The sequence below is a fragment of the Humulus lupulus genome, chromosome 8, assembly GCF_963169125.1.
Source record: "Humulus lupulus chromosome 8, drHumLupu1.1, whole genome shotgun sequence".
NCBI lineage: Eukaryota > Viridiplantae > Streptophyta > Magnoliopsida > Rosales > Cannabaceae > Humulus > Humulus lupulus.
The window spans coordinates 64,344,151-64,370,290 of record NC_084800.1 but is presented as its reverse complement, the minus strand read 5'-3'; the positions used below and the strand labels follow the sequence as shown (position 1 = coordinate 64,370,290).

Below are 26,140 nucleotides of genomic sequence, written 5' to 3'. Positions count from 1 at the left end.
GCAAGCTTACCGTGAGGGTCATCCCCAGTGAAGACTCCATCACATGCTCAGGGCTCCTCGTCTCGATCTCCCGCAAGTCCCTTGAGGTGGCGTTGTAACAATGGTCCACCATGTAGGTCGCGGTTTCGTAAACCGTCCCCCTAAAGACCTCGGGGAATTTCTCCAAGGCCTGAGGATTGACCGGGACGCGCACGTCGGGAGTCGGGGCTGACAAGGTCCTGGTTGGTACCTCCTGTTCCCGATTAGGGACAGGAGGTTGCGGGGGAGGTGGAGCCATCTTCTCCACTGCAGGAGGGGGTGGAGGCACCTTCCCTATGGCAGGAGGACCCTGGTTTTTCCCCTTGGCAGGAGACTTGGAGCTGATCCCGAGGGGAGGAGTTTTCTTGGTCACCTGGAGCTTCTTCACCAAGGGCCCAGAGGACCTGGAGGAGGGGTTTCCCCCCTGGAACATAGACCGCAGAACATTGTCCCCGGGCTGCGACATCTCCTTGTCTGAAATAAAGACAGCAAAGCATTAATATGCATGTAAAAATACTTTGATAACAAAAAAGCTAAAGTATGTATCGAAAAAGGTCCTACCCTCCGAGCTAGAGGAGGAATCTATTGTCACGACCTTCGGCCCCGGGGCTTCTACGGGGGAGTCTAAGATAATGAATTCGCAAGTGAGAAGAGGCTCTGGGTCTGGATCCGCCTCAGGACTAGACTCCTCTACATACTGCCTAAGACCCGGAGCTACTACACCCTCCAGAAGGGAGGGCCACGACCTAAGATTGGTCTCGTACTCCTCAAAAAAGGCCGACCTAAAGGCCAGGGTATTATCTACTACTACATTACCCCTAAGGCGGCCCATGTCATGACGTAACACGAGCTGGTCAATACACTGGAGTAGAGTGATGTTGCGAACTGGGTCGTTTTGGTGGCGGTGAACGAGTTGGCTGGGGTTAAACCTAGCAAGTCGTAGGTCTGCGGCGGCCCTGTCTAAGTCCCTAAATAAGTAAGGGTTACCTTGGCCGGAGGGGTCGGCTGCTGCCCCGGACTGGGTCCTCTCTACATTGACCTCTTGGGCGACCTCCAAAGCCCACTTCCGGCGCACGAGGGGCACCTCATCCTCCTCGTCCTCATCCGCGACCTCTTCCTCGGGGATGGGCGCCATCTCACGAGCAGCAGGGATGGTCCGCGGCCTCCTCAAGGCCAGAGTTTGGCCCAGGGAAATTAACTTACACGCCAGCATCGTCTCATCAGACACGAGCTGGCGGTAGTCTTTTTCACTTGGGGGAAGCCCCGCCAAGGTTTCATACTGACCCCCAAGGGTCACCGACTTAGCCGTCCTCGCGAAAATAACTGCACGATAGTTTTCAAGTCAGCAATGAATGAAAAGAGACTAATCAGCGGCCAGCTTGCGAGCTAAAGTTAGAAGGAACTTACGAGGACGGTTGAAGTAATGGTATTCGTAGTTGCAAAACCCCTTTGACATGAAGAATTGATCCTTGAAGTCATTGGGGTGGCTGGGCAGCTCGATGATCACAGCCGAATTGGGAAAACGGGTCAGGTAGTAGAACCCGTCACCTCGCCCCCATTGCTCCGGGCTGGCTTTGAGGCAAAAGAAGTAAAGGATGTGCGCCGGCGTGGGGACCTTCCATTCCTGCTTCAGGAACAAATACTTCAAACCTACTAACAAACGGTAGGAGTTAGGAGGGAGTTGGAAGGGGGCCAGCTTCACGAAATTTAAGAAGTCCACGAAATACTAGTCCAGGGGAAGAAATGCCCCAGCCTTGAGATGTTCGTCGCTCCAGGCTGCGAACTCCTCGTCGAGCGGCGTGCAGCTCCGCTCCCCCTCAAGGGGAGGTCGGCCATCCAGGGCACCCTTCCCTATCTCTATATTGTGGGAAAGCATTATCTTGTTAACTTTCCCCTAGGTGGTGACCTTCGAGGCAATCCTCTCGGCCTCAAAAAAGGCGTCGGGCCCCACCTCGACCTCCTTCTCCACGGTGGGACCAAAGTGGGGAATCGGGGAGTCTGTTGCCACCTCTTTCCCTTTGCTGGCTTGCTGGGAAGATGAGCTGCCTGCACTCTTCTTGGATGCGCTCTTCTTGGGTCCCTTCTGGTCGCCTAACGAACAAAGAAGACAGTTTAGAAAAGGCGACCTAAGCATAAGAAAGAATTTAGCGCGAAGAAGGGTTTCCTTTACACGGGCTAAGGTAATCTCAGTCCGCGGCGAGTGAGACCACGCGGTACTATGAACACGCGCCTGTGCTCCCAACGGGTCCCCGATTGCTCGGGATCCGTGTGTCAGGAGGGTCAGGATAAAGTTTGCCTTGGAAGGAAAGTTTCGAAAGGAAAAACCGCATGTGAAGCGTGTCCCCTAAGCTACTCGGTTTTTGCACCCTAGAAACTTGTTGTTCCAAACAGGCATAAAAAACTTTTACCTAGAAAATCACCCCAGAGTTGTATTATTGTAACGCCCTGGATAGCCAAGACCGTTACACTGTGTGTTTATAAAGTGCCAGACTTGCTAACCAAGTCAATTAAACAAAATCGTGTTACTGAGACTATTAAGGAACTAGGGTTTAAAATGTTTTGGTCTCAAAAGCCGCATTTTCATTAAGAAATATTATTTGTTTACACGGGATCCCAAAAATACAAGTTTAGAGATCGTTTACAAAAGACGCAAGGTTTATATACAATATCAGGCCATATTAAGGCAAAGCAGGTAATTAGGTAATCCCTGTCCTGATCCACTCCTCGATCATGGCGATCGAACAGCTGGCTATGTACATTCCACCCTGCGGCCCTCCATCTCAGGGTTGGTCCAGCTTGTCCTTGCATTTACCTGCACCACGTAGCACCCGTGAGCCAAGGCCCAGCAAGAAAACACAACAACAGAGCATAAGCAATCAACGGACAAATCAATATCTCACATTGCATCACATGATCTCAGCCATATAGTCATTCAACATAATCAAGTATCCAACATGTTAAACATATCAATTCATATCATATATCACTGCACAAATGATAACTAGGGCTAGCGCCCTCAGGCTGCTCCCTCCGTTATCCCACTGAATCCGGCCCGCTTAAACCGAGCTCAGTGAATATTCTCGGCTACCAGTGGCCAAGCCGCGCCCTGTGCGCAAATACTTTGTACGGCACCCTTAGGCCGCTTTTACATGTCCCATGGCATAATACCATCATTGACACGATACAAGTATCGGAAGCACTTAGTCCCATCACAAACATATAACCAGGTGCAGTTTTCTTACCTTTCAATTCATTAGCTTTGATCCCTCGACTCCTTGAGCACGATCCCCCTCGAGCCCTAGCGCTCACCTAATCACAATCATGGGCCAAAGTAATAATCAATCCTCAAGTTCAAAACCTAGCCTCGGGGCCAATCCCGAGCCCCCGAGAAGTCCTAGTTCCACCAAACAAGGTGGTGGAACCAAACCCCAAACCCTAGGTCAAAAGCCCTTGCAAACAACCCTAAAATCCCCTTCAGAAGGCAGGGTAGCGCTACAGCGCTCATGGGAGGGTGCTACAGCACTACAAACAGAAGCCAAAATCCCCTCAGCATCTTGGCCTAGCGCTACAGCACCCAAAGGCTAGCGCTATAGCGCTAGTCACAGACAGACTAACACCAACTTTTCTCTTCTACAATTTTCTCGAACCAACTCCAACCAAAACTCTTCCAAATCTTCCCCAACCTCAAAAACAACCTTATGACCATACTCCATTCATCCCAAGCACCCCAAATACCTAGAACTCAAGCACATGCATCCACAAACTCAGAATTCACCATAGCCACTCCTAAACACTAAAACTCAGTAGAAACCAATTGAACAACAAAGTTAGAGTTTAGACTTTATACCTTTGATAGGATTTCGACCACAAGCTGTCTCTAGACCTCCTTGGCTTGCTTTTCCTTAACCTTTGCCCTGAGTTTCCCCAAAGTTCCCCATCAAACTCAACTTATACACCATAGTTCAGAAACCAAACCAGCAACTGAAGAAATTGCAGAACCTTACCTCAAGTAATGGCCTAACCTTGCTAAACCCTTGTCAAATCCTCAATCTTAGCTCAGTAACCTTGTGGCTTAATTGAACTAGCTCTCCTTTGAATTTTGCTTCAAGAAGAATGGAGAAAAGTGGTAAGAGAACCACAAACCGACTCAAGGAGAACCACTATGTTTTCCTTCCTTTCTTTTCCTTTCCTTTTTCTTTCTTTTCAGACTTCTGTAATATTCTACAAATCCCACTAACATAAAGCCTCAGTAATACCCATCTTTAAAAGCCAAATGAACTTAATGCCCTCCCTATTAATTCTAAACCCTTTAATCCACTTAGGGGCATTTTAGTCATTTTACCCAATTCCCGCTAACTCCTCGAGTGTCTCTAATATTTCCCGCTTAATTCCCGATACCTAATTAACCACCAATAATGTTCCTCAATGTCCAAGTAGACCCCAGTATATTCGCTAAATTCCCATTTATACCCCTAAGCTCACCCCGAGCCGGGTATAAATCCCATCCATGACCGCTACTTTGCTCACTAGGATCGTCTCGAGTCACAGATCACAGATATATCCACATAATAATGTGGTCTCGACAATTATCACATATATCAATACAATTATGCCCATAATGGCCAAAATTACAATTATGCCTTTCTAGCATAATCAGGGCCTACATGCATACTAATACACATAGTCATGCATCTCAATATTCAAATGGTCATATAATATGCTTTAAATCATAATCATGCATCTTAATCATTAAAACCACACATAATTCCCAATATGCCCTCCAGGCACACTAATCAAGGCCCTTAAGCCTTATTAGTGAATGTGGGTCGTTACAATTATCTTTCCTACAGTCGATACCCCTAGGATAAAAACCTACACACAAAATACCAGCAAAGAAAAACAAAAGACAAGCAACCTACTGCATGCGACTAAGAAGAAAGTTTACCTAAGCAAGGAAAATGGAAAACATTTAAAGCATGCAACAAATGGAGGACTTACAGAAATTTTTTGTTGCGTAAAGACTGAAAGGAGCGTCTGGGTTGAAGTCCCGTTGGAATCGCTGGTACCGGAGTCACGAAAGAGCCCTCGTGTCTGAAGCTCAGGAACGTCGGGAATAGTGACCGGAAGAAAGAAAGGGTTTTGTGACTGAGAAGAAAGAAGAGGAGAAAAATTTCAAATAAAAGGGTGGCGCATGCGAAAGGTGGCCAGCCTTATATATACGTAAAAGGCCAAAGGATGAGGGCCGTTCGATTGTCTTGATGTGGGATACGAGGATCACAACTCGAAAGACGAAACGACGGCCGAAGATAGGCTAGGCCATTTAATGCAGTTCTCGGAAGACGGACCGTAACCAACCACGATGCTCCACGTATCCGATACCAGCATAATGGGCGAGATATGAAGAGTCCACAAGGAAGCCTAAAAGCCCCCACTGTGGCCACAAGTCACGTCATATGCCACGAGCAGGGGCTTGAGGGGCAAATGTACGCCCTAAATATCCACGGGTTATTAGCGAGCTGGAAAATGGCATAATTCTATCAGCCACGTGGAAGCCACCTACCCGGAGCTGTTGTTACAAGTCTCTACCTCTTTAGCTCGAGATAGCCAAATATTTAGTGAGATTACTAAGGCATCGGATCAGCAGTGTGGACATCACGAGCTGAGACTACATCAAGCTTGGGGTACGAGCTTGAGTTGACACTTCCGACCCTTTATAAAGTCAACCACGCAATGTAAACATGCATATATCAGACATCACGTGTCTACCCCATTCCTGAATTCTCGGACACGCAACATAAACGTGCGTGTTTAGGCACCCCACGACTGGTTTGGGCCATGTGGCCCATTATCCCCATTTCCTATTGATTAGACCACACTTCAGTGTCAGGTTTTAGGAATTAATCATGAACGTCACAGAAGTGACATAATGGGTAAGAAGGTCACGGGATGACCTCCTTTGCCAACACCCAGGTGTCCTCTCCCTATAAATATGGAGACCCTGGGAGTTGCAAAGGGTTGACTTCTAATTTGTAAAGAAATACCCTGTAAGGAATATCAGAGATATATCAATAATATTGACTGGTGGACTAGAAAAATTTTAACCTTCGAACCACCTAAAAAAGTATTCGAGTTATAATCTTCCTTCAAGATCATTCATCTATTACGGTTCATCATTTAGCACTAATCTTTCTCCTTATTCATATAATTATCTGTTGCCAAAGAACCGCGTCAACAATGTATAATAAAAAGATCACTGTTTTAAAAAAATATAATAAAAAGATATTTTAAAAAATAGGTTTTTTTTTAAATATTTTTTTTGGAGTGTAAATATAACTATTTTGAAAATTATCTAATTGTATACCATCCTACTTTCTAAATAAATATATATTTTAAAATGCTACTATCTAAATATAAAATGAATTTAGATGTCAAATGCTAATTACATATGAAATTCTATTATCACTGTTGACAATACAGTTAGTAGTTACACAATAAAAATATTATGTAATAATTATGATTTAAAATTAATAGTAATTATACTCAATTTTTATGAGGTCATAAGAATTAGAAAGAGTATAATTGAGACACTTTAATTACAATTAGTATGTAATTAATTAGTTAAAAATATGCAAAATTTAATAATAACATGGAATTGCACATAATTTCCATTGTATGATGATTTTCCAAAAGTAGCCTAGAACACCATTACAACTTTTCCAATTTCCACTATTTTGTTAGAATGAATATTCCTACCAAACATAAGAGTAAAGACTATTCTAATTTTTTAATTTTTTTAGTAATATTAACTTTTATTATGTTCCATTCTCATTTTGATTATTATTTGTTGGGTCCAAATATTTTGCTATTTTGGGAATAAGTAAAATAGAACGTTCTGGTTAAAACAGAAAAAAAGTCGGTAGAGGCCACGGGTAGGGGGAAAATTTTCCTTCTGTCTTCTACAGATTGAATATACAAGAAGACATTTTGGCGGGAAATTCTATTACATCAGTAGCCAATCAGGGAGTGAATTGTATAACTACTTTTCCAGTATATATATATATTTTTTAATAAATAACACTTTTTTGATTTGTACAAATGAGGCTGACTTAAGCATTAAAATGCTTTTTTTGTAGGTACACCAGACGATCCAACGATCATCAAAGTCTTCTGTGTCACCGGAGAAAATCGAAGAAAACTGTTAGATACTAGGGCTGAGTATAAAATCCGAAAAACCGAAAAAACCGTGTACACCGACCTTCCGAACACCGAAAAAAACCAAAACCAATTAAACTGTGCACCGAAAAAACCGCCAACAGCGCAAACCGCCACTGTTCAGTCGGTTTGAAAATCTTGTGTGGACCGACCGGCAGAACCGAAACCGACCGAACAATATAATATATAATAATATAATATTATATAATTATTAATTATTAAAATTATTAAATAAAAATATAAAAAATATAAAATTATGTTCTATATATTTATATTTTAAAAATGCACAAAAATGGATTCCAACAATTCAAAAATTTTAGTTTTTTAACTAAAACTTTCAATTTTTTTTTTTAAAATTAAAAAATAATAATAAATTCGGTTTAGTCGGTTTAACCAACCAAACCGCGGTCCAAAACGGTCGGTTTTTTCTTTTAACTGGTTTGGTGGGTCGGTTTTTGGATTGCACCAATCCGGACCGAAAACCGAATTCTGGATTTTATGTTATGAAAAAACCGCCCAAACCGACCGATGCTCACGCCTATTAGATACTAGGTACCTTCCGAAATAGAAAGATCAAAATTGTTGCATCAATGTTATCATTGTTCATATTCTACTATTTATATCATCCCTAGCCAAACAGCACTTAACACAATCGACATAACTCTCGTGAGCAATCAACCCAAGGCCCACAAAATAGGGTTTCTGTGTGGGGGAGAGAGCCTCATAGGTGGCGATCTAAGAGAAGGTTCCCAATAATTTGGCGCCTCCAATGGACGCCACGAATCCAATGCCATAACCATGCTTTCTCCCTCTCATTTCCCACTAAATTTCAGTAACAATTCAATCAAAATAATATATATATATATATAATACACATATATGTGTATACGCACGCACGTACGTAACCGACGTTGACAAGCCAAAAAAGCCTCTCCCAAATTTCTTGTTATATTTCATTGAACATTCACGAAGACCAAAGAAAGGCACCTTGTTACAATTTCTCCGGGTTGTGAGAAGTAGAGGAATGGTCGGGTCGAGGCAGGGCATACCTTCGTGGTTAACCGCGGCGGCAGCCACCAGGGTTGATTTCGAAGGAGGCGCCGAAACCATGTTCAAGGATGGTAGAAAACAACCTTCTTCTGCGGCGGTGGAACTTTCTGATGCCAATTTGGGTTTTGGAGAGAGGGCTTTGTCTGCTGCCGGTGCTGCTGTTCTCTCCGCTATCTTAGTTAACCCTCTTGATATCGCCAAGGTTTTTACATACTTTTGTCCTTTTTTCTTGTTTTTGTATGCATCTCAATTGCAATGCCCATTTTCCAATTTTCTTTGATTATTTGGAAAAACTATTGATTTGGGTATGTCAGAGTAATAAGCTTCAGTTTTTTTTTTCTTTTCATTTGTGCCAATATTGTTGGAGACCAATTTGAGTAAACCTTATTTGTATAATTTTATTAGATTGCTATGGAAATGCAATGTCAAGCCATTGTTTGAGTTTAAAAGATTTGTGGATTTAGTGACTATTTTGATTCAATATTGTTGTTATTATGATGAAGATTTAAAAGGGTCTTATGCAATTTTGTTGCCTTTACCTCTAGACTCGGTTGCAAGCACAAGCTGCTGGAGTTCCTTATCAGGGGTTGTGCGGTAGTACATGTTTTGAAACAGCCACGGTATGTATATTGCCTTTTTCTTATTATTTGTGTACTGTGTACATTAAGTTATTTACAATTTTTGAGATAAACTTCCATTTATTTTGTGTCTTTGATTGATGCTAGGTATTTCCAGCTCCAAAATATTCTACATCGTGTGAACCCGTGTGTCCTCCGGAATGTGGCCAGTATAAAGGAACACTGGATGTCCTATATAAAATTATACGTCAGGTTAGTATGCCTACACCTTGGAATTTGTTGGACACGTGTTTCAATCCATTACACTGTGGATTTCAGAATGGAGATCACATGTAAATTGCAACAAAACGATGTTTATTCTTATAGCAACAACACACGCATGGATCTTTATTAAACAATTGCGCTGTTAAGATACTATTTTCATAGTAGTTACCTAATATCTTCTGATTACAAGCTTGTTGGTTTAATTGTATTCTCCCATCATCATAAGTTTGGTAAGAAATTTGTGCGTATAAGAGGTCTCAAAGGAGTGGATTTTGCAGGAAGGATTTACAAGACTGTGGAGAGGCACAAATGCTAGCTTAGCATTGGCTATACCAACCGTAAGTCTCTTTCTTAGCAAAAGTTTCCTAGTTCAGCCATCTCCCTTTTGTGGTTCAACCCTGTCAACAGGCTGACTCAAAATGTTATGTAGATTCTTCAGATGTCACTTTGTTAATACATTGTTTTTCAATGTATAACAGGTGGGGATATACTTGCCTTGTTATGATGTCTTTCGTAATTATATGGAAGGTTTCACGACTCAACATTCTCCAAGTTTGACACCATATGTCCCATTAGTGGCAGGATCGGTTGCACGTTCATTAGCTTGTGTTACTTGCTACCCTGTTGAATTGGCAAGGACTCGCATGCAGGTGTTAATGTTGTCTAACATTTTTACTATGTCATACCTTGTTAATTTTTGGCTTTAGTTGGTAATTTTATATTGAAATACTCTCTGATACTGTAGTGTTTTTGGGATAATATTAAGTAATGTGCCAAATATACTTAATACAAGGTTTTCCTCTTTATGAGTAGTATTATCTCCTTTGTCTTTTCTTTCAGGGAAAGAAAAAGTTTTCCCATTCAATTGTAGGAACATATCAAGGATCATACCATAGATATTTCATACTTGGTTACATGATTCTCTGATACCTTTCCCATAACTCTATATTTTATGGAGAACGTTTATTGGTTATGCTTAATTTGGTCTTTTCTTCTTGCTTTCATAGGCATTCAAAGAAAGCGAAGCTGGTGTGAAGCCTGCAGGAGTTTGGAAAACGCTGCATGAGGTCGTCAACCCTGCAAAGAGCACAAGCTCTCTTCAAAACCGTAAGCTGAATTCAAACTTCATATTTTGAACGAGTTATTAGTATATGGTAATATATTGCATGTGACAGGGATGAGAAAAGGAAGTATATATATATTTATAACACTGAACTTTTATTTCCTTTGCTGTACTTTCTAATTTTGTGTTCACATCTTGATTATGCAGCCGTACAAAGATATCGCGTCTTGTGGACTGGCCTTGGAGCACAACTTGCCCGAGATGTTCCATTTTCTGCAATCTGTTGGTCAACCCTTGAGCCAGTGGGTCATCATTCTCTTAAAAGCTTTCAGCTTGATGCCAATTATTTCTGTTTTCCAAAACTAAAAAGCCCTCAACTCCATCCTAATTCATCTTTTGGTTTTGCTGTGCAGATCCGGAAAAGACTTCTTGGTCTGATGGGCGATGAAGCCAGTGTGGCCAGCGTTCTCGGGGCAAATTTTTCAGCTGGCTTCGTAGCAGGAAGCCTTGCAGCAGCTGCTACATGTCCATTAGATGTGGCACGAACACGACGACAGATTGAGGTAAAATTTCTTCGAACAATGCTTTTAATTTACATAACTCAATACTATTACAACATCAGTGAATAACTTGAGCAAACTGTTTTACAAATCATTTCTGTTTGTATGTCAGAATGATCCTTCGAGAGTGTTGAAGATGACCACAAGAAAGACTTTAGTAGAAATATGGAGGTAAGAACACGATTGGAAAGAAAATTAAAATTAAGGCTTCTTTCCAAGTTTTCAATACCATTAATTCATGGTTTAAGTAAACATGTGAAACTTGAAACAGGGATGGAGGAATGAAGGGGCTGTTCACAGGAGTAGGTCCACGAGTTGGCCGTGCTGGTCCTTCGGTTGGAATAGTTGTATCTTGCTATGAAGTGGTCAAGTACACTATAAATCAGAGAAGACTCAAAAGCAATCCAAAGTAGAGGGAAAACATTCGATTTAGGACCCAAAAAGAATCAAACAAATATACAACACGAACAAAAAAAGAACGCCTTTATGAGCGAACCATTCTTTCTTTTTTTTCTTTTCTGAAGAGAAAGTGCTTTTCTGGAGCACTCTGTAAGTAGACTTTTTGATTTTGCATGTCTAAGCCGGCCTGGGAATGCCAGATTTGCCTTCCTAATATAGTAATGATATTTTTGTTTTGTCCATGCCATTTTGTGATTTTACTTGGTTTTTTTTTTTTTGTAATTGTTTTTTCTTCTTAAAAATATACATATACGAATGCGACCCACGTTAAGATATTAAGTTATGCGTTCAGTTAGAGATGAGTATATATTTGTAAACAACAAAAGTTGTAAATTTGTGGTAAAATTGAATGTTAACGTTATTTGAACATGAAATCTTTATATATTATAAATGGTGAGAGGAAAATGACTATGAAGCGCTTAGGATTTTGCAATTACAGTTTTCCTATTTTTTTTTCTTTGGTACCTGAAATTCACCATTTTTTTTTGTTGGAAGCCAAATTTAAGAACATGTTTCTTTTCTTAATCCCAATAAACTGGACGGGAGCTAAAAAAAATATTGGAAGAGGGAAATAGAAGCCAAGCAATACCATTGAATGAATTTCTCAACAACACCAACAAAAAAATATACACAACCCCATCAAAATCAATAGTAACACAATAACCCAAAACTAATAATTTTAATAATAATATATGCAAATATAAAAGAATCGCTACAACCCATCTGAAAACCTAAAATTGAAACTAATCTAGAAGTAGGAAGAATAAGCGTCCAAGGGGTGGATGAGATATGTAAGCACCAACGCCAGAAGCATCAGCACATATGCAATTCCTTGGTCAATCGAGGTCCCTGATATCATTACACCAAACAAACAAACTAGATCTCAATACGCTCAAAAGAAATATTATTTATTTATTTTAAATGTGGCAGAAAAGAAATATGTAATCAGATCCAGAATCTTTATAAAGATTTACCATCACTGGTAGGAGCAGGAGCCGGAGCCGAGGACTCGGCGTGAGCAATGGCGAAAGCGAGAGCGAAGAAGGCCAAAACGCCGACCAAGGCCGTGGAGCAAAGACCAGAAGCTGCCATTGTTGTTTTTTCTCTTTTTCTCCAAAAACTTAAAAACGGAAATGGAGAAATGGAAAGAGAAGGTGATAGAAAGAATGAGATGTGCTGCGGCCAAGTTGGAGACGAGTTTGGGCTTATATACAAGGAATCGGCGAGGGGTAATTTGGGAAGTTGGAGTCAAAATTATAATACGTTGTGTTGGGTCGGTCTTGTGTGGTGTGGGCCCATGTTGATTACAAGAGCCATGTGGTGGTTTTTGCTGTGTTTCTCTATTTTTTACATCTTCTTTTGGTGTGCCACCCTGTCACATTGTCACTATGCCTTTTCTTTTTTTAATTTTTAAATTTTCTTTTGGCTTTTCTGAAAATATATATACATAATTATCAGTATATATCACACAACACAACTCATATTTTTTTCAACGGGTTAAACGGCTCTTATTTTAGTTGTCGTTGCTTCTTTCTACAGCTTCCAAAATATTCAACCACTCCAATTTCACATTCCAATTTATATTATAACAAAAATAAATAAATAAATAAATCGTTTCTTTGAATGAATTGTTATTTCTTTAGCCATTAGAATACTGGCCTAAAAAATCATTTGCAATATTATATTGTTTCGAAGAACAAACAAACTGCTTCTTTTGTCCAAAAAAAAAAAAGAATAAACAAATTGATGGCTTTTATTGATAATGCACTCGTTACTTTTGTATATCATTTAATTTGGATAGAATCTTACGTTTAAAGTCGAAGAAAAGAAACAACAATAACAGATGATGACAAGACATCAGGACAGGACATGCATTCCCCAAGGCAAAGAAGATTTTATGTACAAAAACTATGGTTTGAATTCGTTGGGAGAGACAACATCATATGTTGCACAGTTGTCTCTTAACCGTTATTGATTTACACGTCCTATTCATCTTCTTTTGGCCCCCACGCAGGGTTTTTTAATTTCAAATTCTAATTGCCTAATCAACCCAAGGTGGCTCATTATTATTATTATTTTTTTGAAAAAAGAAGGAATTTTATTAGCAACTGTCCTTCAAAATAACATCAAGAATAGCAGGAGGGAAATCACCTCCCCTAAAAGTACAGTCAGCAATATGACAGGAAGCTCTAGCAAGAACATGAGCAACACTGTTCGCAGACCGCTTAACAAATAAAATTTTTATATTCTTTACATCATTCCACAAACCCTTACACTCAGTAATTAGACTCCCAAAATAAGAGTCCATAGAAATTGAACTACGAAGGGCCTGAACAACCGTGAGGCAATCAGTCTCAATAGTCACCTTATCCCAAGCTTTCTTCTTTATCCAGCTTAAGGCCTCACGCATCCCCATAGCTTCTACTAATTCAGGAGACACCACCCCGTTCCAACAACAAGATATAGCTTCCAGGGTATGTCCCTGATCATTCCTAGCCACACAAGCAAAACTATATGATGATGATTCAGAAAACAGCGCTGCATCAACATTAATCTTGATAGTACCAGCAGCCGGCCTACTCCAAATAGCAGCTCCATCTTCCTCAGTCAAAAATGCTACAGTTGGCACCTCAAATTTATCTTGAGCTTTAGTCCATTGATATAGTGTGTTTTTAGCCAAATTTGTCACAGTTGCCACCCTAGCAACTTTTCCGTTCCACACACAATCATTTCTCACCCTCCAAAGGGCCCAACATGTCATAGCTACAATTTTCCTCTGCTCATCATCCAAGGTGTAGAATAAAGACTCCAACCAAGCAGAGAAAGTCCCTTCCACACTAGTGCACACACCGATGCCTGTACGAGCCCAACTGGCTCGCGCAAAGGGGCATTCCACTAAGCAATGGTTGATAGATTCCCTACTAACCTGGCACACCGGACATGTAGGGTCGATATCCACATGTTTAAGACGAAGATGAACCTTAGTGGGCAGACAATTAGAAGATGCTCTCCACAGCAAATCTTTAACTTTTGGGGGTACCCGAAGCTTCCATAGATTGTTCCAAAAACTCGATCTGTCGATCCGAGACCCATCATCCTTGATCTGCTGCAAATATCGATATGCGCTCTTCACAGTATGTCGACCTGAGGACTCAAAAGCCCAAAACCACGCATCTACCTGACGACTAGAGTGTAAAGGAATGCCTAAAATAAGATTAGCATCCCTTTGATTGAACAAATCACGAACCAAGTCGTCATCCCAGGCAACTCTCCCAGTGATCATCAGAGCTTCTACCTTTTCCTCGGCTAAGGTTGGGTGGGTAGTACTAATTCTCGGATTCACTACGCAAGGTAACCAAGGATCACGAGTAATAATCGTCTGAGACCCATTACCAATTCTTCTCCTTGCCCCGGCACTCACAATCTCCTTAGACTCAAATATACTTCGCCAAATAAAGCTAGGGTTACTTCCTAATTCTGCAGTCAAAAAATTCCCACCCCCAAAATATCTTGCTGTGTAAATCCTGGTAACCAGAGTGTTAGGTTGACATAGTAGACGCCATCCTTGTTTACTAAGCAGGGCCAGGTTGAAATCGTGTAAATTTCGAAAGCCCATCCCGCCTTTAGACTTATGAATTGACAACTTCTCCCAACTCTTCCAATGTATACCTTGGTTGTTTCTTGAGGAAGACTTCCACCAGTAGCTGCACATAAGTTGTTCCATTTCCTGACACATCCCCAATGGTAACAAGAAAACATTCATAGCGTAACTCGGTAGGGATTGAGCCACTGTCTTGATTAATATTTCCTTACCCGCTTTCGAGAGGAACTTCCCCTCCCAGCTTTGGATCTTTTTCCTCATCTTCTCCTTCAAAAAACCAAGAATGGAGTTCTTATTTCTGCCCAAAATATTCGGAAGTCCCAAGTATGTACAAGACTCCCCTGCTTCACTCACCTTCAGCATATCACAGATCTTATTTCTAACATCAGCTCTTGTATTGGTACTAAAGAAGACCGAAGATTTACTTAGATTCACCTGTTGCCCCGAGGCCAATTGAAAGTAGCCAAGAAGTTCCATCACATTGTTCGCTGCACTCTCTGTAGCTTTGCAATATAGATAACTATCATCTGCGAAGAACATATGAGAGACCTTAGGAGCCCCCCTAGCCACTTTACACGCCTGTACCTTGCCTCTCCTTACATAGTCTGTGATTAAGGCTGAGAATCCTTCTGCACAAATAATAAAGAGATAAGGGGATAAGGGATCACCTTGTCTCAATCCTCTGCTCGGTATTATTGGACCCAGTTCATGGCACCCCGAGATAATCTTATAGGAAACAGAGCTCACACACCGCATCACAATCTTTATCCAATGGTCGCTGAAACCCATCTTTTTTAACATTGCATGCAGAAAACCCCATTCAACCCTGTCATATGCCTTACTCATATCCAGTTTGAGAGCCATGAATCCATCCTTTCCTGTTGATTTCCTCTTGAGATAATGCATAACCTCAAAAGAAGCCATAATGTTATCTGTTATGAGCCTACCAGGAATAAAAGCACTTTGGGTCTCAGAAATAATGTTATGGAGTACCTTTTTCAATCTGTTGGCCACAACTTTGGAAGCAATTTTATAAATCACATTGCATAAAGCAATGGGCCTAAGGTCACTCATGGACTCAGGTTTAGACTTCTTAGGGATAAGAATAATATGGGTTTGATTTAGGTGATCAGGAAACTCAGCAAACATAAAAAAATGTTGAACCAAACGTACCACATCAGGACCCACAATGTCCCAAAATTTCTGGTAAAACCCAGGATTGAACCCATCTGGTCCTGGCGATTTGTCTGGGTGCATTTGAAACAGGGCTGCCTTGACTTCGCTGTCATCCACTGGTAGAAGTAGCTCCATATTTATTTCCTCTGTTATGCTCTCTGGGACACACTCAGTAACTCTTTCCCAAGAGGTAGTAGAGGCTGCAAAGATGCTTCTGAAATAATCAACAATTACCTCGCCCAAACCATGCTCCCAATCCACCCATGTGCCATGATCATCCTTGAGGGAAGAAATCTGGTTAATTCTTTTCTTGGTACTTGCACATGCATGGAAAAATTTTGTGTTTTGGTCACCAGCTTGTAACCACAACTGCTTCGATCTTTGGCGCCAAAATATCTCTTTCTGTGTGAGTACCTCGAAGAGACAGCTGTGAATCTCCTGGTACCGACGAATAGACTCCTCATCTCTCTGGCCTTTCAACTGCTTCAATAAACAATTACATTGACTTATACGCTCCTTAAATTTACCTGTAATGTCCTTCCCCCATTCCGCGAGAGCAGTACTGCAACACTTTATTTTTTCCTGGAAAGAATCAGCACTAAGCGCTCTCCATTGATCAGATACAATTTGGCGGCACATAGGCTCCCGAGCCCAAGCATTCTCAAATCGAAACCTCCTTATGACTGGATGTCGCACTTGGTAAGCAAGATCCAACCAAATGGGAGAATGATCAGAAACAGAAGTCTCAAGGTTGACCAGTTTAGCTGCAAAAAATAATGACCTCCAAGGATGTGAGATGAGAGCACAATCAAGTCTCACCTCAATCCAATTTGGCGTACCTCGCCCTCTTTCCCAAGTAAAAGGATGGCCCATCATCTCCATATCGCTCAACCCACAATCGTTCAGAGTCTCCTGGAAGCCATTAATTAAACTACAGGGATAAGCGCGACCACCTCTTTTTTCCCATTGATATAGCACATTATTGAGATCACCAATAAGACACCAAGGCAACTCTGAATCTCCTGCTAGCTGTTTAATTTTCCTCCAAGTATTGTGGCGTAAGTTGCGTTGCGGTTCACCATAAAAACCAGTTAAGCGAAATTCAGGATGATTTTCTAATTTCAACGCAATATCAATATGGTTGAAACTATAGCTCAAAAGCCTACCCTCTTCCGCTTTCCGCCAAAACATAATTAAACCTCCGCTATGACCATGCGCATCTACCACAAAAACACCCTCAAATCCCAATTGCCACTTAATAAAACTCACTCTTTCTTTATTAATAAAAGTTTCACATAAAAAGACTACATTGGGTTTCTTTTGGAAAATAATTTCCTTAAGGAATTGAAGAGCCCGTGGGTTCCCAAGCCCCCGACAATTCCAGCTTAATACACTCATAATTCTTGGCGGGCCCAAGAGTTGGTACCCGCCTCCAACACATTTTTTGGAAAAATGCCACCTTCAGAGTTTTCACCTCTATTAGCATCTTGTGTATCCAAACCAGCATTTAAAGTTGGACCTATACCCTCATTATTAGATAAAAGCCCAGCCCGAGTTGCCTCTTCCCCCACATCTTCTCGGCCCAGATCCATAGCATTAGTACGGCCCAAATCCATCCCCTCCATTTGGCCCATTTGAACCCTTCTTCTCTTAGGGTCAACAAGTAAAAATCCCTCATTATTTTGACAGCCTCCATCCCGTTCATTCAGCATATCAACGCCAACATTTAAGTCAGAATCTCCCATAATTGCACCAGCTTGATTGCTACCTCCTTTATTCCCCATAGAAACCGCTATTCCACGATTTCCTCCCATTGCAACGGCACCATTCATGAGATCTGATTCCCTGCTGAAACCGCGCCTCTCCCCCAGATTTCTAGCCATTGCATTAACTCCGACTCCCTCCATTCCCGCCGCATGTACCTGAGAATCTCGTCCACCCCGAGCCATAGAACGGTCGGCCTCCATGTTCGTCGGCGGCGAACTCCCATCCTGATGCGATGAGGCTGGTCGGGCTATGTTCTCAAGGAGCCATGGAGCACCGATCTGCTTCCCTTGCCTTCGGTCAGGAGCTCTCATGAACAAGCCATATGGTTTGGGTAAGTGCTCTGTTTCTGCTTCAAACAACTTTATACAGAACTTCTCTGAATGCCCAAGGATACCACAAATGAAACAAAACGTGGGTAACCTCTCATATTTGAACTCTGCCCATAACGCCTCTCCCTTTGAGTTTTGTATCTTCATCCTCCTCTTCAGTGGTTGTTCAATGTTGATTCTGACCCGCACCCTCAAGAATTCCCTCCAAACACCAGTATAGTTCTTAGGGCAAGATGAGATAAATGTACCGATAAAGCCTCCACATGCTTTGAGAACTCGGTCAGACATAAAACCCGCTTTAAGATTGTAGACTTGAACCCAGATATCCATTGTATTCAGAGGAATCAATCTAGGATCATCCCCCATTTTCAGCCTTTCCAGTATAAGAGGAGAACGATTGAAGGTCCAAGGAGACCCCTCTAACACCCTATTGATATCAATTTCGTGGCAAAATTGAAATAAAAACCTGTTTGGCTCCAACTGTTTCACAAACATCCCCTTCACAGGCCGCCATAATGAAGCCAGGACGTTTCTAAGAGCATCAAAATCGGCAACTCTTCCTCCCAGCAGTTTGCCTACGAGGCACCATCTCGCATCAAAGAGATCATCTTCTATTGTTTCTGTATCGCCCTCAAGGATTACCCCATGTCCATCTTCCTCTGCAATAGAAAAATCTCCCCATCTTGCGTCCAAATCTTCTATGGTAGCACTTGATGAAGCCATTAAAGAAATCGATCCTCTCCCTTCCAGTAATCAGATCAAAAAAATTCACTCCAATTGAGACAAAAAGACAGCAGACCATGTCAATAGACAAGACAGCAGACCAAAAATTAGTTATTAATGGATATAGATATTTTTAATAATAGGTGGCTCATTATTTATATATGAGCCTTTCAACAACTTTGAAATTATTGACTTTTAAAGACTTTTTAAACTACAAAAATCAGTCTAAGACAACCCACAATAAGAGAGGGTTTTTTTCTTTAATAATTTTAATTATAGCAAGAATACAACTTCAACAACAAAGTTTCATAATTATAATTTCTTTTTTTAAAGTTGTCCGTCTTTTCACCAATTAACAAGTGACAGTAATTAGATCCTGATCTCATGTTCCTCTAGTCCTCCTGGCCTGAACGGATTGTCCTCATGGCTTGGAGAGAAGTGTCAAGTGTGATGCACAACGACCCTGGTCCACAAGCAACCGTCTTACAAAGTTATTGTTCCTTCAAGTTGCAGTGCCAAGTCCATACAGACAGCAAACAACATATTCCAATATGTTACCTAACGTGGAAAAACGTGTAGCAACCCACTGACACTGTCAGGGGCGTCTCCCCAAAAGTTTGTGACTGCAACCTCATAAATGGGTCTCGTATGATACACACAAGCCCACCACCGTTTCTATTACAACATTGTATTAACTAGCATTTAGACCCGAATTAATAGGAAATGTTAGTGATAAATCCCCGCTAAGAGAATTAATTAACCCCAACCATTATATATAGAACTAGAACACTCATTTTAAATGATCCTTAACTTTTGTATTCAAAGCCCTCCCAACAAGCTACATGAACCCCACAAAAGCTTGAAACCTTCAAGCTTCCCCAAATCTTAATACAATAGACTCATAGACTAAATTTAATAAATCGCAAAATATGTGTCTTTTTATTGCATTTTATTTAAGTTATTTTAATTAGTTGATAGGAAAAAAAACAGTGAGCAAAAATACTATTTTGGCATGTGTATTCCACTAATAACTTATAATATTTATTAAATTGAGTATAAAAAATAATTTAAATGAACTCCTCTTATACCACTTTAGTCAGAGACCATAAAAAGGTAAGCAGAAAGATAATAATCACTATGTACCAACATTAGAAATCAACACAAATTGGGCCAATCCTTCTAACCATGCCACAATATGCATCACATGGTGTTAGAAATTATGGCCATCACATGGGCCGGTACCACACATTCCCGAGTGCTTGATTAAAAAACAAAGCAAAAACTATTCGGCATCAAGGTAGGCCGGCCGAGAATCTGATAACCCAGCTGCAATTCAAATGTGTGGACTACATTCCCTAAATTCTCCACAAGCAAGATCAAACGGACAAAAAAAAAGATACAGTGAGATTCTGTATTCCCTAGAGTTAATTACAGCAACGATAATTAACAAGTTGGAAGATCAACTACAGAATCACACCACAAACCAATGAATATTCCACCAAAACACCAAACCCAAAACTCACAACGCAATCAACTGCTAAAGATTTTCTTCATATAACCTACTTTTGGAACCTCTGTTTGAACCTGCAACCCAGGATTTTATATTCAATGGATTCATCATCAGCATGCATGTTTATGTCTGTATGTACATCATTGTAACCTTTATTTCTTAGCAGCACTTCATCGTAACTGACTTTCGTTTACCCTGCTAATTTTGGGTCAACTGTTCCAGAAGCATTGCCTTCCCCAGTTAGAGCATGGTTCGGATCCTGCAGAAAGAAATAAAATTCATTTATGAGCTATTTGAATGTTGAAAATGTACAAATACATGCAAACACAAGCTAAGCAATCACCTCCATTCCCCATTTGATGTAGTCTGGGGACTCACAGGCCTTGTATTCATCAACTAAACTCTCAATTATGTCTCTTGATTCGTCGAATTCTGAAAGGTCATTGTCCTGTCCATGTATATTATACAATGAAATCAGTCTCTAAGTTGCAAACAATACATAACACAGACTATGGCCACTACGTTGGAAGGGTTTATTCATCACCAATTGTCCTCACTAATTAGAACTTGAAAATCAAGCAAGCATGGATAAAATAAAAATAAAACAAAAAAATTCAGCAATCATTCCAACTGTTTAGAGTAAAAAGAGAATCTGTCATACTGGCCATGGCAAACAATAGGCAAAATATATTTCAATTGAAACTCTTAATAATTCTTTGTCTGGCAACTTACAGCGAACATTGGGAACTTCCTGTAGTTGTCAAGAAAAGCTTGCTTCTTTCTCAGCTTCTCGTATTGGCTTAAACACTTGCTGAAAAGATGCCGGATACTAGTATGACTTGCCAGCATAAGACCACTGACCTAAAAGATACAACAAGAAGGAAATGCTTTAGTGCACTCTTTTATTTTTCCCCGATTCCCAGTTCCCACTATAATTTCAGTTTACTGGCAATCTCTTCAATAACAAAACATGGAAGATCAATGTCAACCCAAAACTCTCCCACCAAATTATTAATATTAATATCATTTTTTCCTGTGCTGTTTCCATATAATCTTTTCGCATTTGAGTAACACAAAGATAGCTCCTTTTACTAATGTTTCCATCATTCCTTCCTAATTTTAAATGAAGTTATGATTTGATCTAGATCCTCAATAACATGTCCATGAATCTTTAGCAATTCAATAAATAGAAAATAAAAAATTATGACAAACAAAGGAACAAGTACTTACCCTATGTGCAGTTTGAACATATGGAGATTTTCTTGACAATGCAACCTTGAAACAGCAAAAAACAAAGATCGCATGACTCTAGATAAAAAGATAAAAACAAAGAGTGAATTTAGAAATTAGTTTTACAGATAAGAAAAACCTGAATGCTAGCAGGGCCCCACTCAATGAAGTTCACAAGCTTCCTTTCCCGAATCCTCTGCAAGCTTTCATGAACCTGATTTGGAAAAAAATGAATATAAAAAATACTCCCAAACATTTTGCAAAAAATTAAAATGTTGGGATTAAGCCGTATTTGAAATTAAAGAGCAACACAACCCAATGATTTTATCACAAAGATTTATATCAGTCTTGCAACTCTATAACTATTGTCATACCTGAGTAGGATCCACTTCTCCTTGAATAATGTTCAATATTGATATGTACTTTGCTTGACTAGCTTCTTTATTTCTAGCATAAGAGGAAACCATGATGTTTTTTGTCTAAAAAAAAAAAAGATTCATCAGTTGTATACCTAACTGGTGGTAACTCTACCATAAGAACCTAAAAGAAAATTTTCTTGCCTGCAGAAGTCGTCTCATAACGTCCAATACAGTAGTTTTACGAATGACATTTGCCTGCAGAAAAGACACATCCACATTAAACAGTCAGTATTCTCTTAAAACAAAGCAAAGTGATTCCAAAAGGTCATTTCCAATTCACTCTTCAGCCTTCGCCCTTATATAAATAGACATATATTTAATACATATAATTATGAACATAAAGCATAAACTTACCTGACGCTCCACTGTAAGAGGTGTATATCCGGTCATTAGAAAATGGCATCTCGGTGTTGGAATTAAAGATGCAAGAAGTCCAACCAAGTCATTGTTCATGTATCCGGGATATCTCAGAGTAGTTGTACTGGCTGACATAACAGTAGAAACTAAAGAATTCGTTTGAGCAAAGGTGGGATTTGATAGATGAAGGCGCTCAACAGCTATCCTATTTAATGCAGTGTTATCAAGGACAACAACACAGTCAGCATTAAGTGTTAATCGCTTAAGTGTCAAAAGTGAGTTATATGGCTGGACCACCACATCACTTGTTTCCATCTGATTAGGGAACACACTGTATGTCTGAACCAGTTTTTTGCTGTAGCGATCATTCAGAGTCTCCAACAGATATGAACCCATACCTGCATCATAGTAGAGCCAACAAGTGTAAGCAATGCAGAATAATGTTTATAAGAACACCATAACACTAAAGCTGAGCTTTTTAAGCAATGCCAAATAATGTTTATAAGCACACCATAGCACTAAAGCTAAGCTTTCATTCAGATTGATTAATATTTTTAAGAGGAATCTCATTCTAAAGGGGCAAGATTAACAGGGATCAATCTTAATCGTACCATAAAATCAAATGATGAATTCAATTTGATCTTGTTCCAAAATAGAGGAAACACAGAATGGCATACTTTACTCGATTAGGTTGAGAATGCAGTATTTAAACAGGGTATCTAAAACAAATGCAGAAATGCTTCATTATATTAAATCCAGAACAAAATTAAAAAAGGAAAAAATAGTAATGACTGAATTGTAGTGAGGTGAAGAAACCTGAGCCAGTTCCTCCAGCAATCGAATGGCACAAAACAAAACCTTCAAGACTATCACTTCCATCTGCTTCTCTATCAATCATGTCCATTATATCCTCTTCAACACCTTTTCCCTGATCAGAAATTTAAGACTATCATTTTCCACAAGTAAATAGCTGGTAATCAACACCCAAAACACACATGGCATAACCATAGAACAATAAATTTTACATAATGTGTGAGGTCAGCTTATCAATGCCTTCTAAAGCATTGTATTAGTTATAAGCAAGAGTATCAAAGTGTCGCATTTGGTGTTCTTTCTAGTGAACACGTCATGCAACATTCTTGGTCGGGAATAATATAGAGGATTTCATCATTGATAATGTGTTTACCATTTTAATTCATAGAATGATAAGAATTTTATGTACTGTACGGTCAACCTGCGAAGTTAACATTCAAAACACGGTACAGTTATAATTGAAAAGACTGCAATCGCTTTTTCATAAAATTCCACTCATATAGCTGATTCTTGACAAACTATAATTATTACTTTAGATTTGTTGCTCAGTAGTACATTAATCTTACGTTACCATAAAAAAATGTCAGTATTTCCAAGTATCAGTACAAAGAAACTCGAAGTTATTTTTTTATCAAATGAATTTCATCATTAATCATTACACTTTATGATCATAAATAACGTTACTATAAATAGTAACTACCGAGAATGTCCAAACACCTAACGGAAGTAAATCCAAGCAACGAACCTGATGGTAACCACTAGCCCAATTGTTGCCAGCACCACCTCCATGGTCTGAAACAAAGATATTCTCGTGATTATACAGATTCCTGTACTCACTATTTTGAATGCCATTAATGACTCGGGGCTCCAAGTCAATCAGCAAAGCTCGAGGTATGTAGTGTTGATCATCAGCTTGATAAAAGAACACGTCTTTTCGATCTCCTCCCTGCACAAGAGAGCAAAACAAATCTATAAATCGTAGCCTCAAAACTTAAAGTCGCTTTTCAATTCAAGTCAAAACCTCCCTAGCCTTAGAAATAAATAAAAAAACAGGCGTAAACGTAGATAGATAAACCAAGAGAGATTCACAATTTTACACTTCAAATTCAAACAACAAGTTCGAACCGAAAAAGGCAAATTAGTAGGTACTAAAGAAAGATAGGTCGTGTAGAGACCTGAGTGGCAAAATCTTCGAGAATGCCATCTTTGTTGATCCCATGCTCAAGGCAAAGCTGCTTCCAGAATTCCATCCCAATCTGGTTCCCGCATTGTCCGACCTGCAAAGTGATAATCTCCCTCGGCATTTTCTGGGGGAAAATCTAGGGTTTAGTCGAATCGAAGTGCAAAGAAATGAGAGAAATTGAGTTTGAAAAAGAAAGAAAATGGAGGGAGGGAGAGAGAGAGAGGGAAAGGAGAACAGAAAGAGTGGAAAATGAATGAATCGAGGAAATTAGAGAGGGTGGTGGGTTTAAGTTTAACACTCTTTCTCTTCACTGAAGAAAATAACTTTTTCGTACAGAGTTCAGTTGAGTGTGTTTGCCGCGATTGTGTATTTTCTTTTAAAAATAATAAGACAAGTAAAGTTTTGGGTTTTCGGATAGAAAGGAAAGAAGAAAAGAAGAAATTAGCTGAATTGGACCAGCCCACAGGTTCTGTTCTGTTGGGCTCACTGGTCAGTACCCAGTGAAACCAATTAGAGATGTTTTTTTTATTTTAGAAGTTTAAGTAAATATGGGAAAATTATATAAAGTTTTTAAATTTATGGGAAAAAAAATAATTGTACAAAATATGGTAAGTTTTGGAAAAAAAATTTTAAATATGGTAAATAAATTACCATAAACTTAATTTTCTTATTTTTTCTTCTCTTCTCTCCTCACGATCTCTCTCTCTCTTCTCATTTCTTTCTTTCTCTTCCTCAATTCAATGGTCATCTCAGATTTCTTCTGGCGTTGCTACCTCCACTGCCACCTCCGACGACGACGACGAAGAACTGATTTTCTTCTTCTTCTTCTTCTTTCTTTCTTTCTTCTTTTTCTTCGTCTTCTTTCTTTCTTCTTCTTATTCTTCTTCTTATTTGGTCTTTCTTATTCTTCTTTTTCTTTCTTCAAATCTAGTTTTCTTCTTTTTCACATCTGATTTTGAACTTCATAATTGATTTTTCTGGGTTTTTTTTTTCTAAACCTGTTTAAGTAACCAGGTACTTGACTTCATATTTGATTTTTCTAGGTTTTTTTTTTCTAAACCTGTTTAAGTAACCAGGTACTTGACTTCATATTTGATTTTTCTGGGTTTTTTTTTCTAAATCTTTTTAAGTAACCAGGTACTTGACTTCATATTTGATTTGATTTAAGAAATGTACTTAAGAAAAGTTGACTGCTATTATTTAGTGTAGACTAGGGTAGTATAAGAAGCTAGGTAGTTGAATATTTTAGGGTACTTTTAACATATGAAAGCTTAGGTTAGCTCATTAGTTTTTTTGGTTGAAAAGGGCAAAAGTTGTCAAAAGGTTCTTCTCTGTGATGTTTAGATCAATAGGTTTAGCAGCCAAACATTCATCAAATAAGGTTATAACATAAATATTTATGTGTTTATTGATTATTTAAAGAAATAGAACTAGAACGTTTGCTCAAAAAATGTATCGATAGGTTTACAAAATTTATTCAGAATACAAGTACAAGAAATAAAAAAACAAGCAAACAAAACTTTTGATTTTTCTGGGTTTTTTTTTTCCAAATCTGTTTAAGTAACCAGGTACCATGACGCCTGAATCATTTTATTCATATCAGATTTTTTTTAGACCTAGGTGTAACCAGTTACAGTAGCGATTAATTTAGATTTTTTTGTTTAGATTTGATTTTGTTTTCACACCTAACTAAGTAACCAGGTACCATAGCAATTGGTTATTTTTTTTAGATTTGATTTTTTTTTCAAACCTCGCTGTAACTAGTTACGATTATGATTAGTTTAGATTTTTTGTTTGAATCTTATATTTTTTCCAAGACTGGCTAAGT

At 39.4% G+C, this 26,140-nt stretch overlaps 4 protein-coding genes across 4 annotated transcripts; 1 reads left to right on the top strand and 3 right to left on the bottom strand.

Annotated features, from left to right (window-relative positions):
- Positions 1-7,895: 7,895 nt before the first annotated feature.
- LOC133797542 (mitochondrial carrier protein MTM1-like) lies at positions 7,896-11,386 on the top strand. The gene is made up of 10 exons (XM_062235469.1): positions 7,896-8,482; positions 8,826-8,900; positions 9,006-9,110; positions 9,401-9,460; positions 9,602-9,772; positions 10,130-10,229; positions 10,393-10,487; positions 10,599-10,748; positions 10,858-10,916; positions 11,017-11,386. The coding sequence occupies exons 1-10, from the start codon at positions 8,255-8,257 to the stop codon at positions 11,156-11,158; spliced, it is 1,185 nt and encodes a 394-aa protein (XP_062091453.1). The 5' UTR covers positions 7,896-8,254; the 3' UTR covers positions 11,159-11,386.
- Positions 11,387-11,776: 390 nt separating this feature from the next.
- LOC133797543 (arabinogalactan protein 41-like) lies at positions 11,777-12,392 on the bottom strand. The gene is made up of 2 exons (XM_062235470.1): positions 12,179-12,392; positions 11,777-12,053 (listed from the first exon to the last, which is right to left on the bottom strand). Exons 1-2 carry the CDS (start codon positions 12,294-12,296, stop codon positions 11,953-11,955), a joined length of 219 nt encoding a protein of 72 aa, XP_062091454.1. The 5' UTR covers positions 12,297-12,392; the 3' UTR covers positions 11,777-11,952.
- Positions 12,393-13,305: 913 nt separating this feature from the next.
- Positions 13,306-18,800, bottom strand: LOC133795511 (uncharacterized). The gene is made up of 2 exons (XM_062232961.1): positions 17,408-18,800; positions 13,306-17,255 (listed from the first exon to the last, which is right to left on the bottom strand). Exons 1-2 carry the CDS (start codon positions 18,798-18,800, stop codon positions 13,306-13,308), a joined length of 5,343 nt encoding a protein of 1,780 aa, XP_062088945.1.
- A 1,155-nt stretch (positions 18,801-19,955) lies between these two features.
- LOC133797541 (tubulin gamma-1 chain) lies at positions 19,956-24,674 on the bottom strand. The gene is made up of 11 exons (XM_062235468.1): positions 24,305-24,674; positions 23,875-24,075; positions 23,133-23,244; positions 22,314-22,714; positions 22,101-22,154; positions 21,915-22,019; positions 21,680-21,754; positions 21,541-21,585; positions 21,043-21,171; positions 20,654-20,758; positions 19,956-20,569 (listed from the first exon to the last, which is right to left on the bottom strand). Exons 1-11 carry the CDS (start codon positions 24,431-24,433, stop codon positions 20,501-20,503), a joined length of 1,425 nt encoding a protein of 474 aa, XP_062091452.1. The 5' UTR covers positions 24,434-24,674; the 3' UTR covers positions 19,956-20,500.
- Positions 24,675-26,140: the final 1,466 nt, after the last annotated feature.

Bases quoted from the DNA above. Each gene is read 5' to 3' on its own strand.
- LOC133795511 (XM_062232961.1), bottom strand. From the start codon at position 18,800: ATGGCTTCATCAAGTGCTACCATAGAAGATTTGGACGCAAGATGGGGA. The intron at 17,256-17,407 runs GTACCAACTCTT...TTATTAATAAAG, and splicing joins AAAAAATGTGTTGGAGGCGG to AAAGAGTGAGTTTTATTAAG.
- LOC133797541 (XM_062235468.1), bottom strand. From the start codon at position 24,433: ATGCCGAGGGAGATTATCACTTTGCAGGTCGGACAATGCGGGAACCAG. The intron at 22,020-22,100 runs GCAAGAAAATTT...TTTTTTTTTTAG, and splicing joins TTATGAGACGACTTCTGCAG to ACAAAAAACATCATGGTTTC. The intron at 21,586-21,679 runs GTTTTTCTTATC...TGCTGTTTCAAG, and splicing joins GGGGCCCTGCTAGCATTCAG to GTTGCATTGTCAAGAAAATC.
- LOC133797543 (XM_062235470.1), bottom strand. From the start codon at position 12,296: ATGGCAGCTTCTGGTCTTTGCTCCACGGCCTTGGTCGGCGTTTTGGCC. The intron at 12,054-12,178 runs GTAAATCTTTAT...TAATGATATCAG, and splicing joins TCCTGCTCCTACCAGTGATG to GGACCTCGATTGACCAAGGA.
- LOC133797542 (XM_062235469.1), top strand. From the start codon at position 8,255: ATGGTCGGGTCGAGGCAGGGCATACCTTCGTGGTTAACCGCGGCGGCA. The intron at 8,483-8,825 runs GTTTTTACATAC...CTTTACCTCTAG, and splicing joins ACCCTCTTGATATCGCCAAG to ACTCGGTTGCAAGCACAAGC. The intron at 8,901-9,005 runs GTATGTATATTG...GATTGATGCTAG, and splicing joins CATGTTTTGAAACAGCCACG to GTATTTCCAGCTCCAAAATA.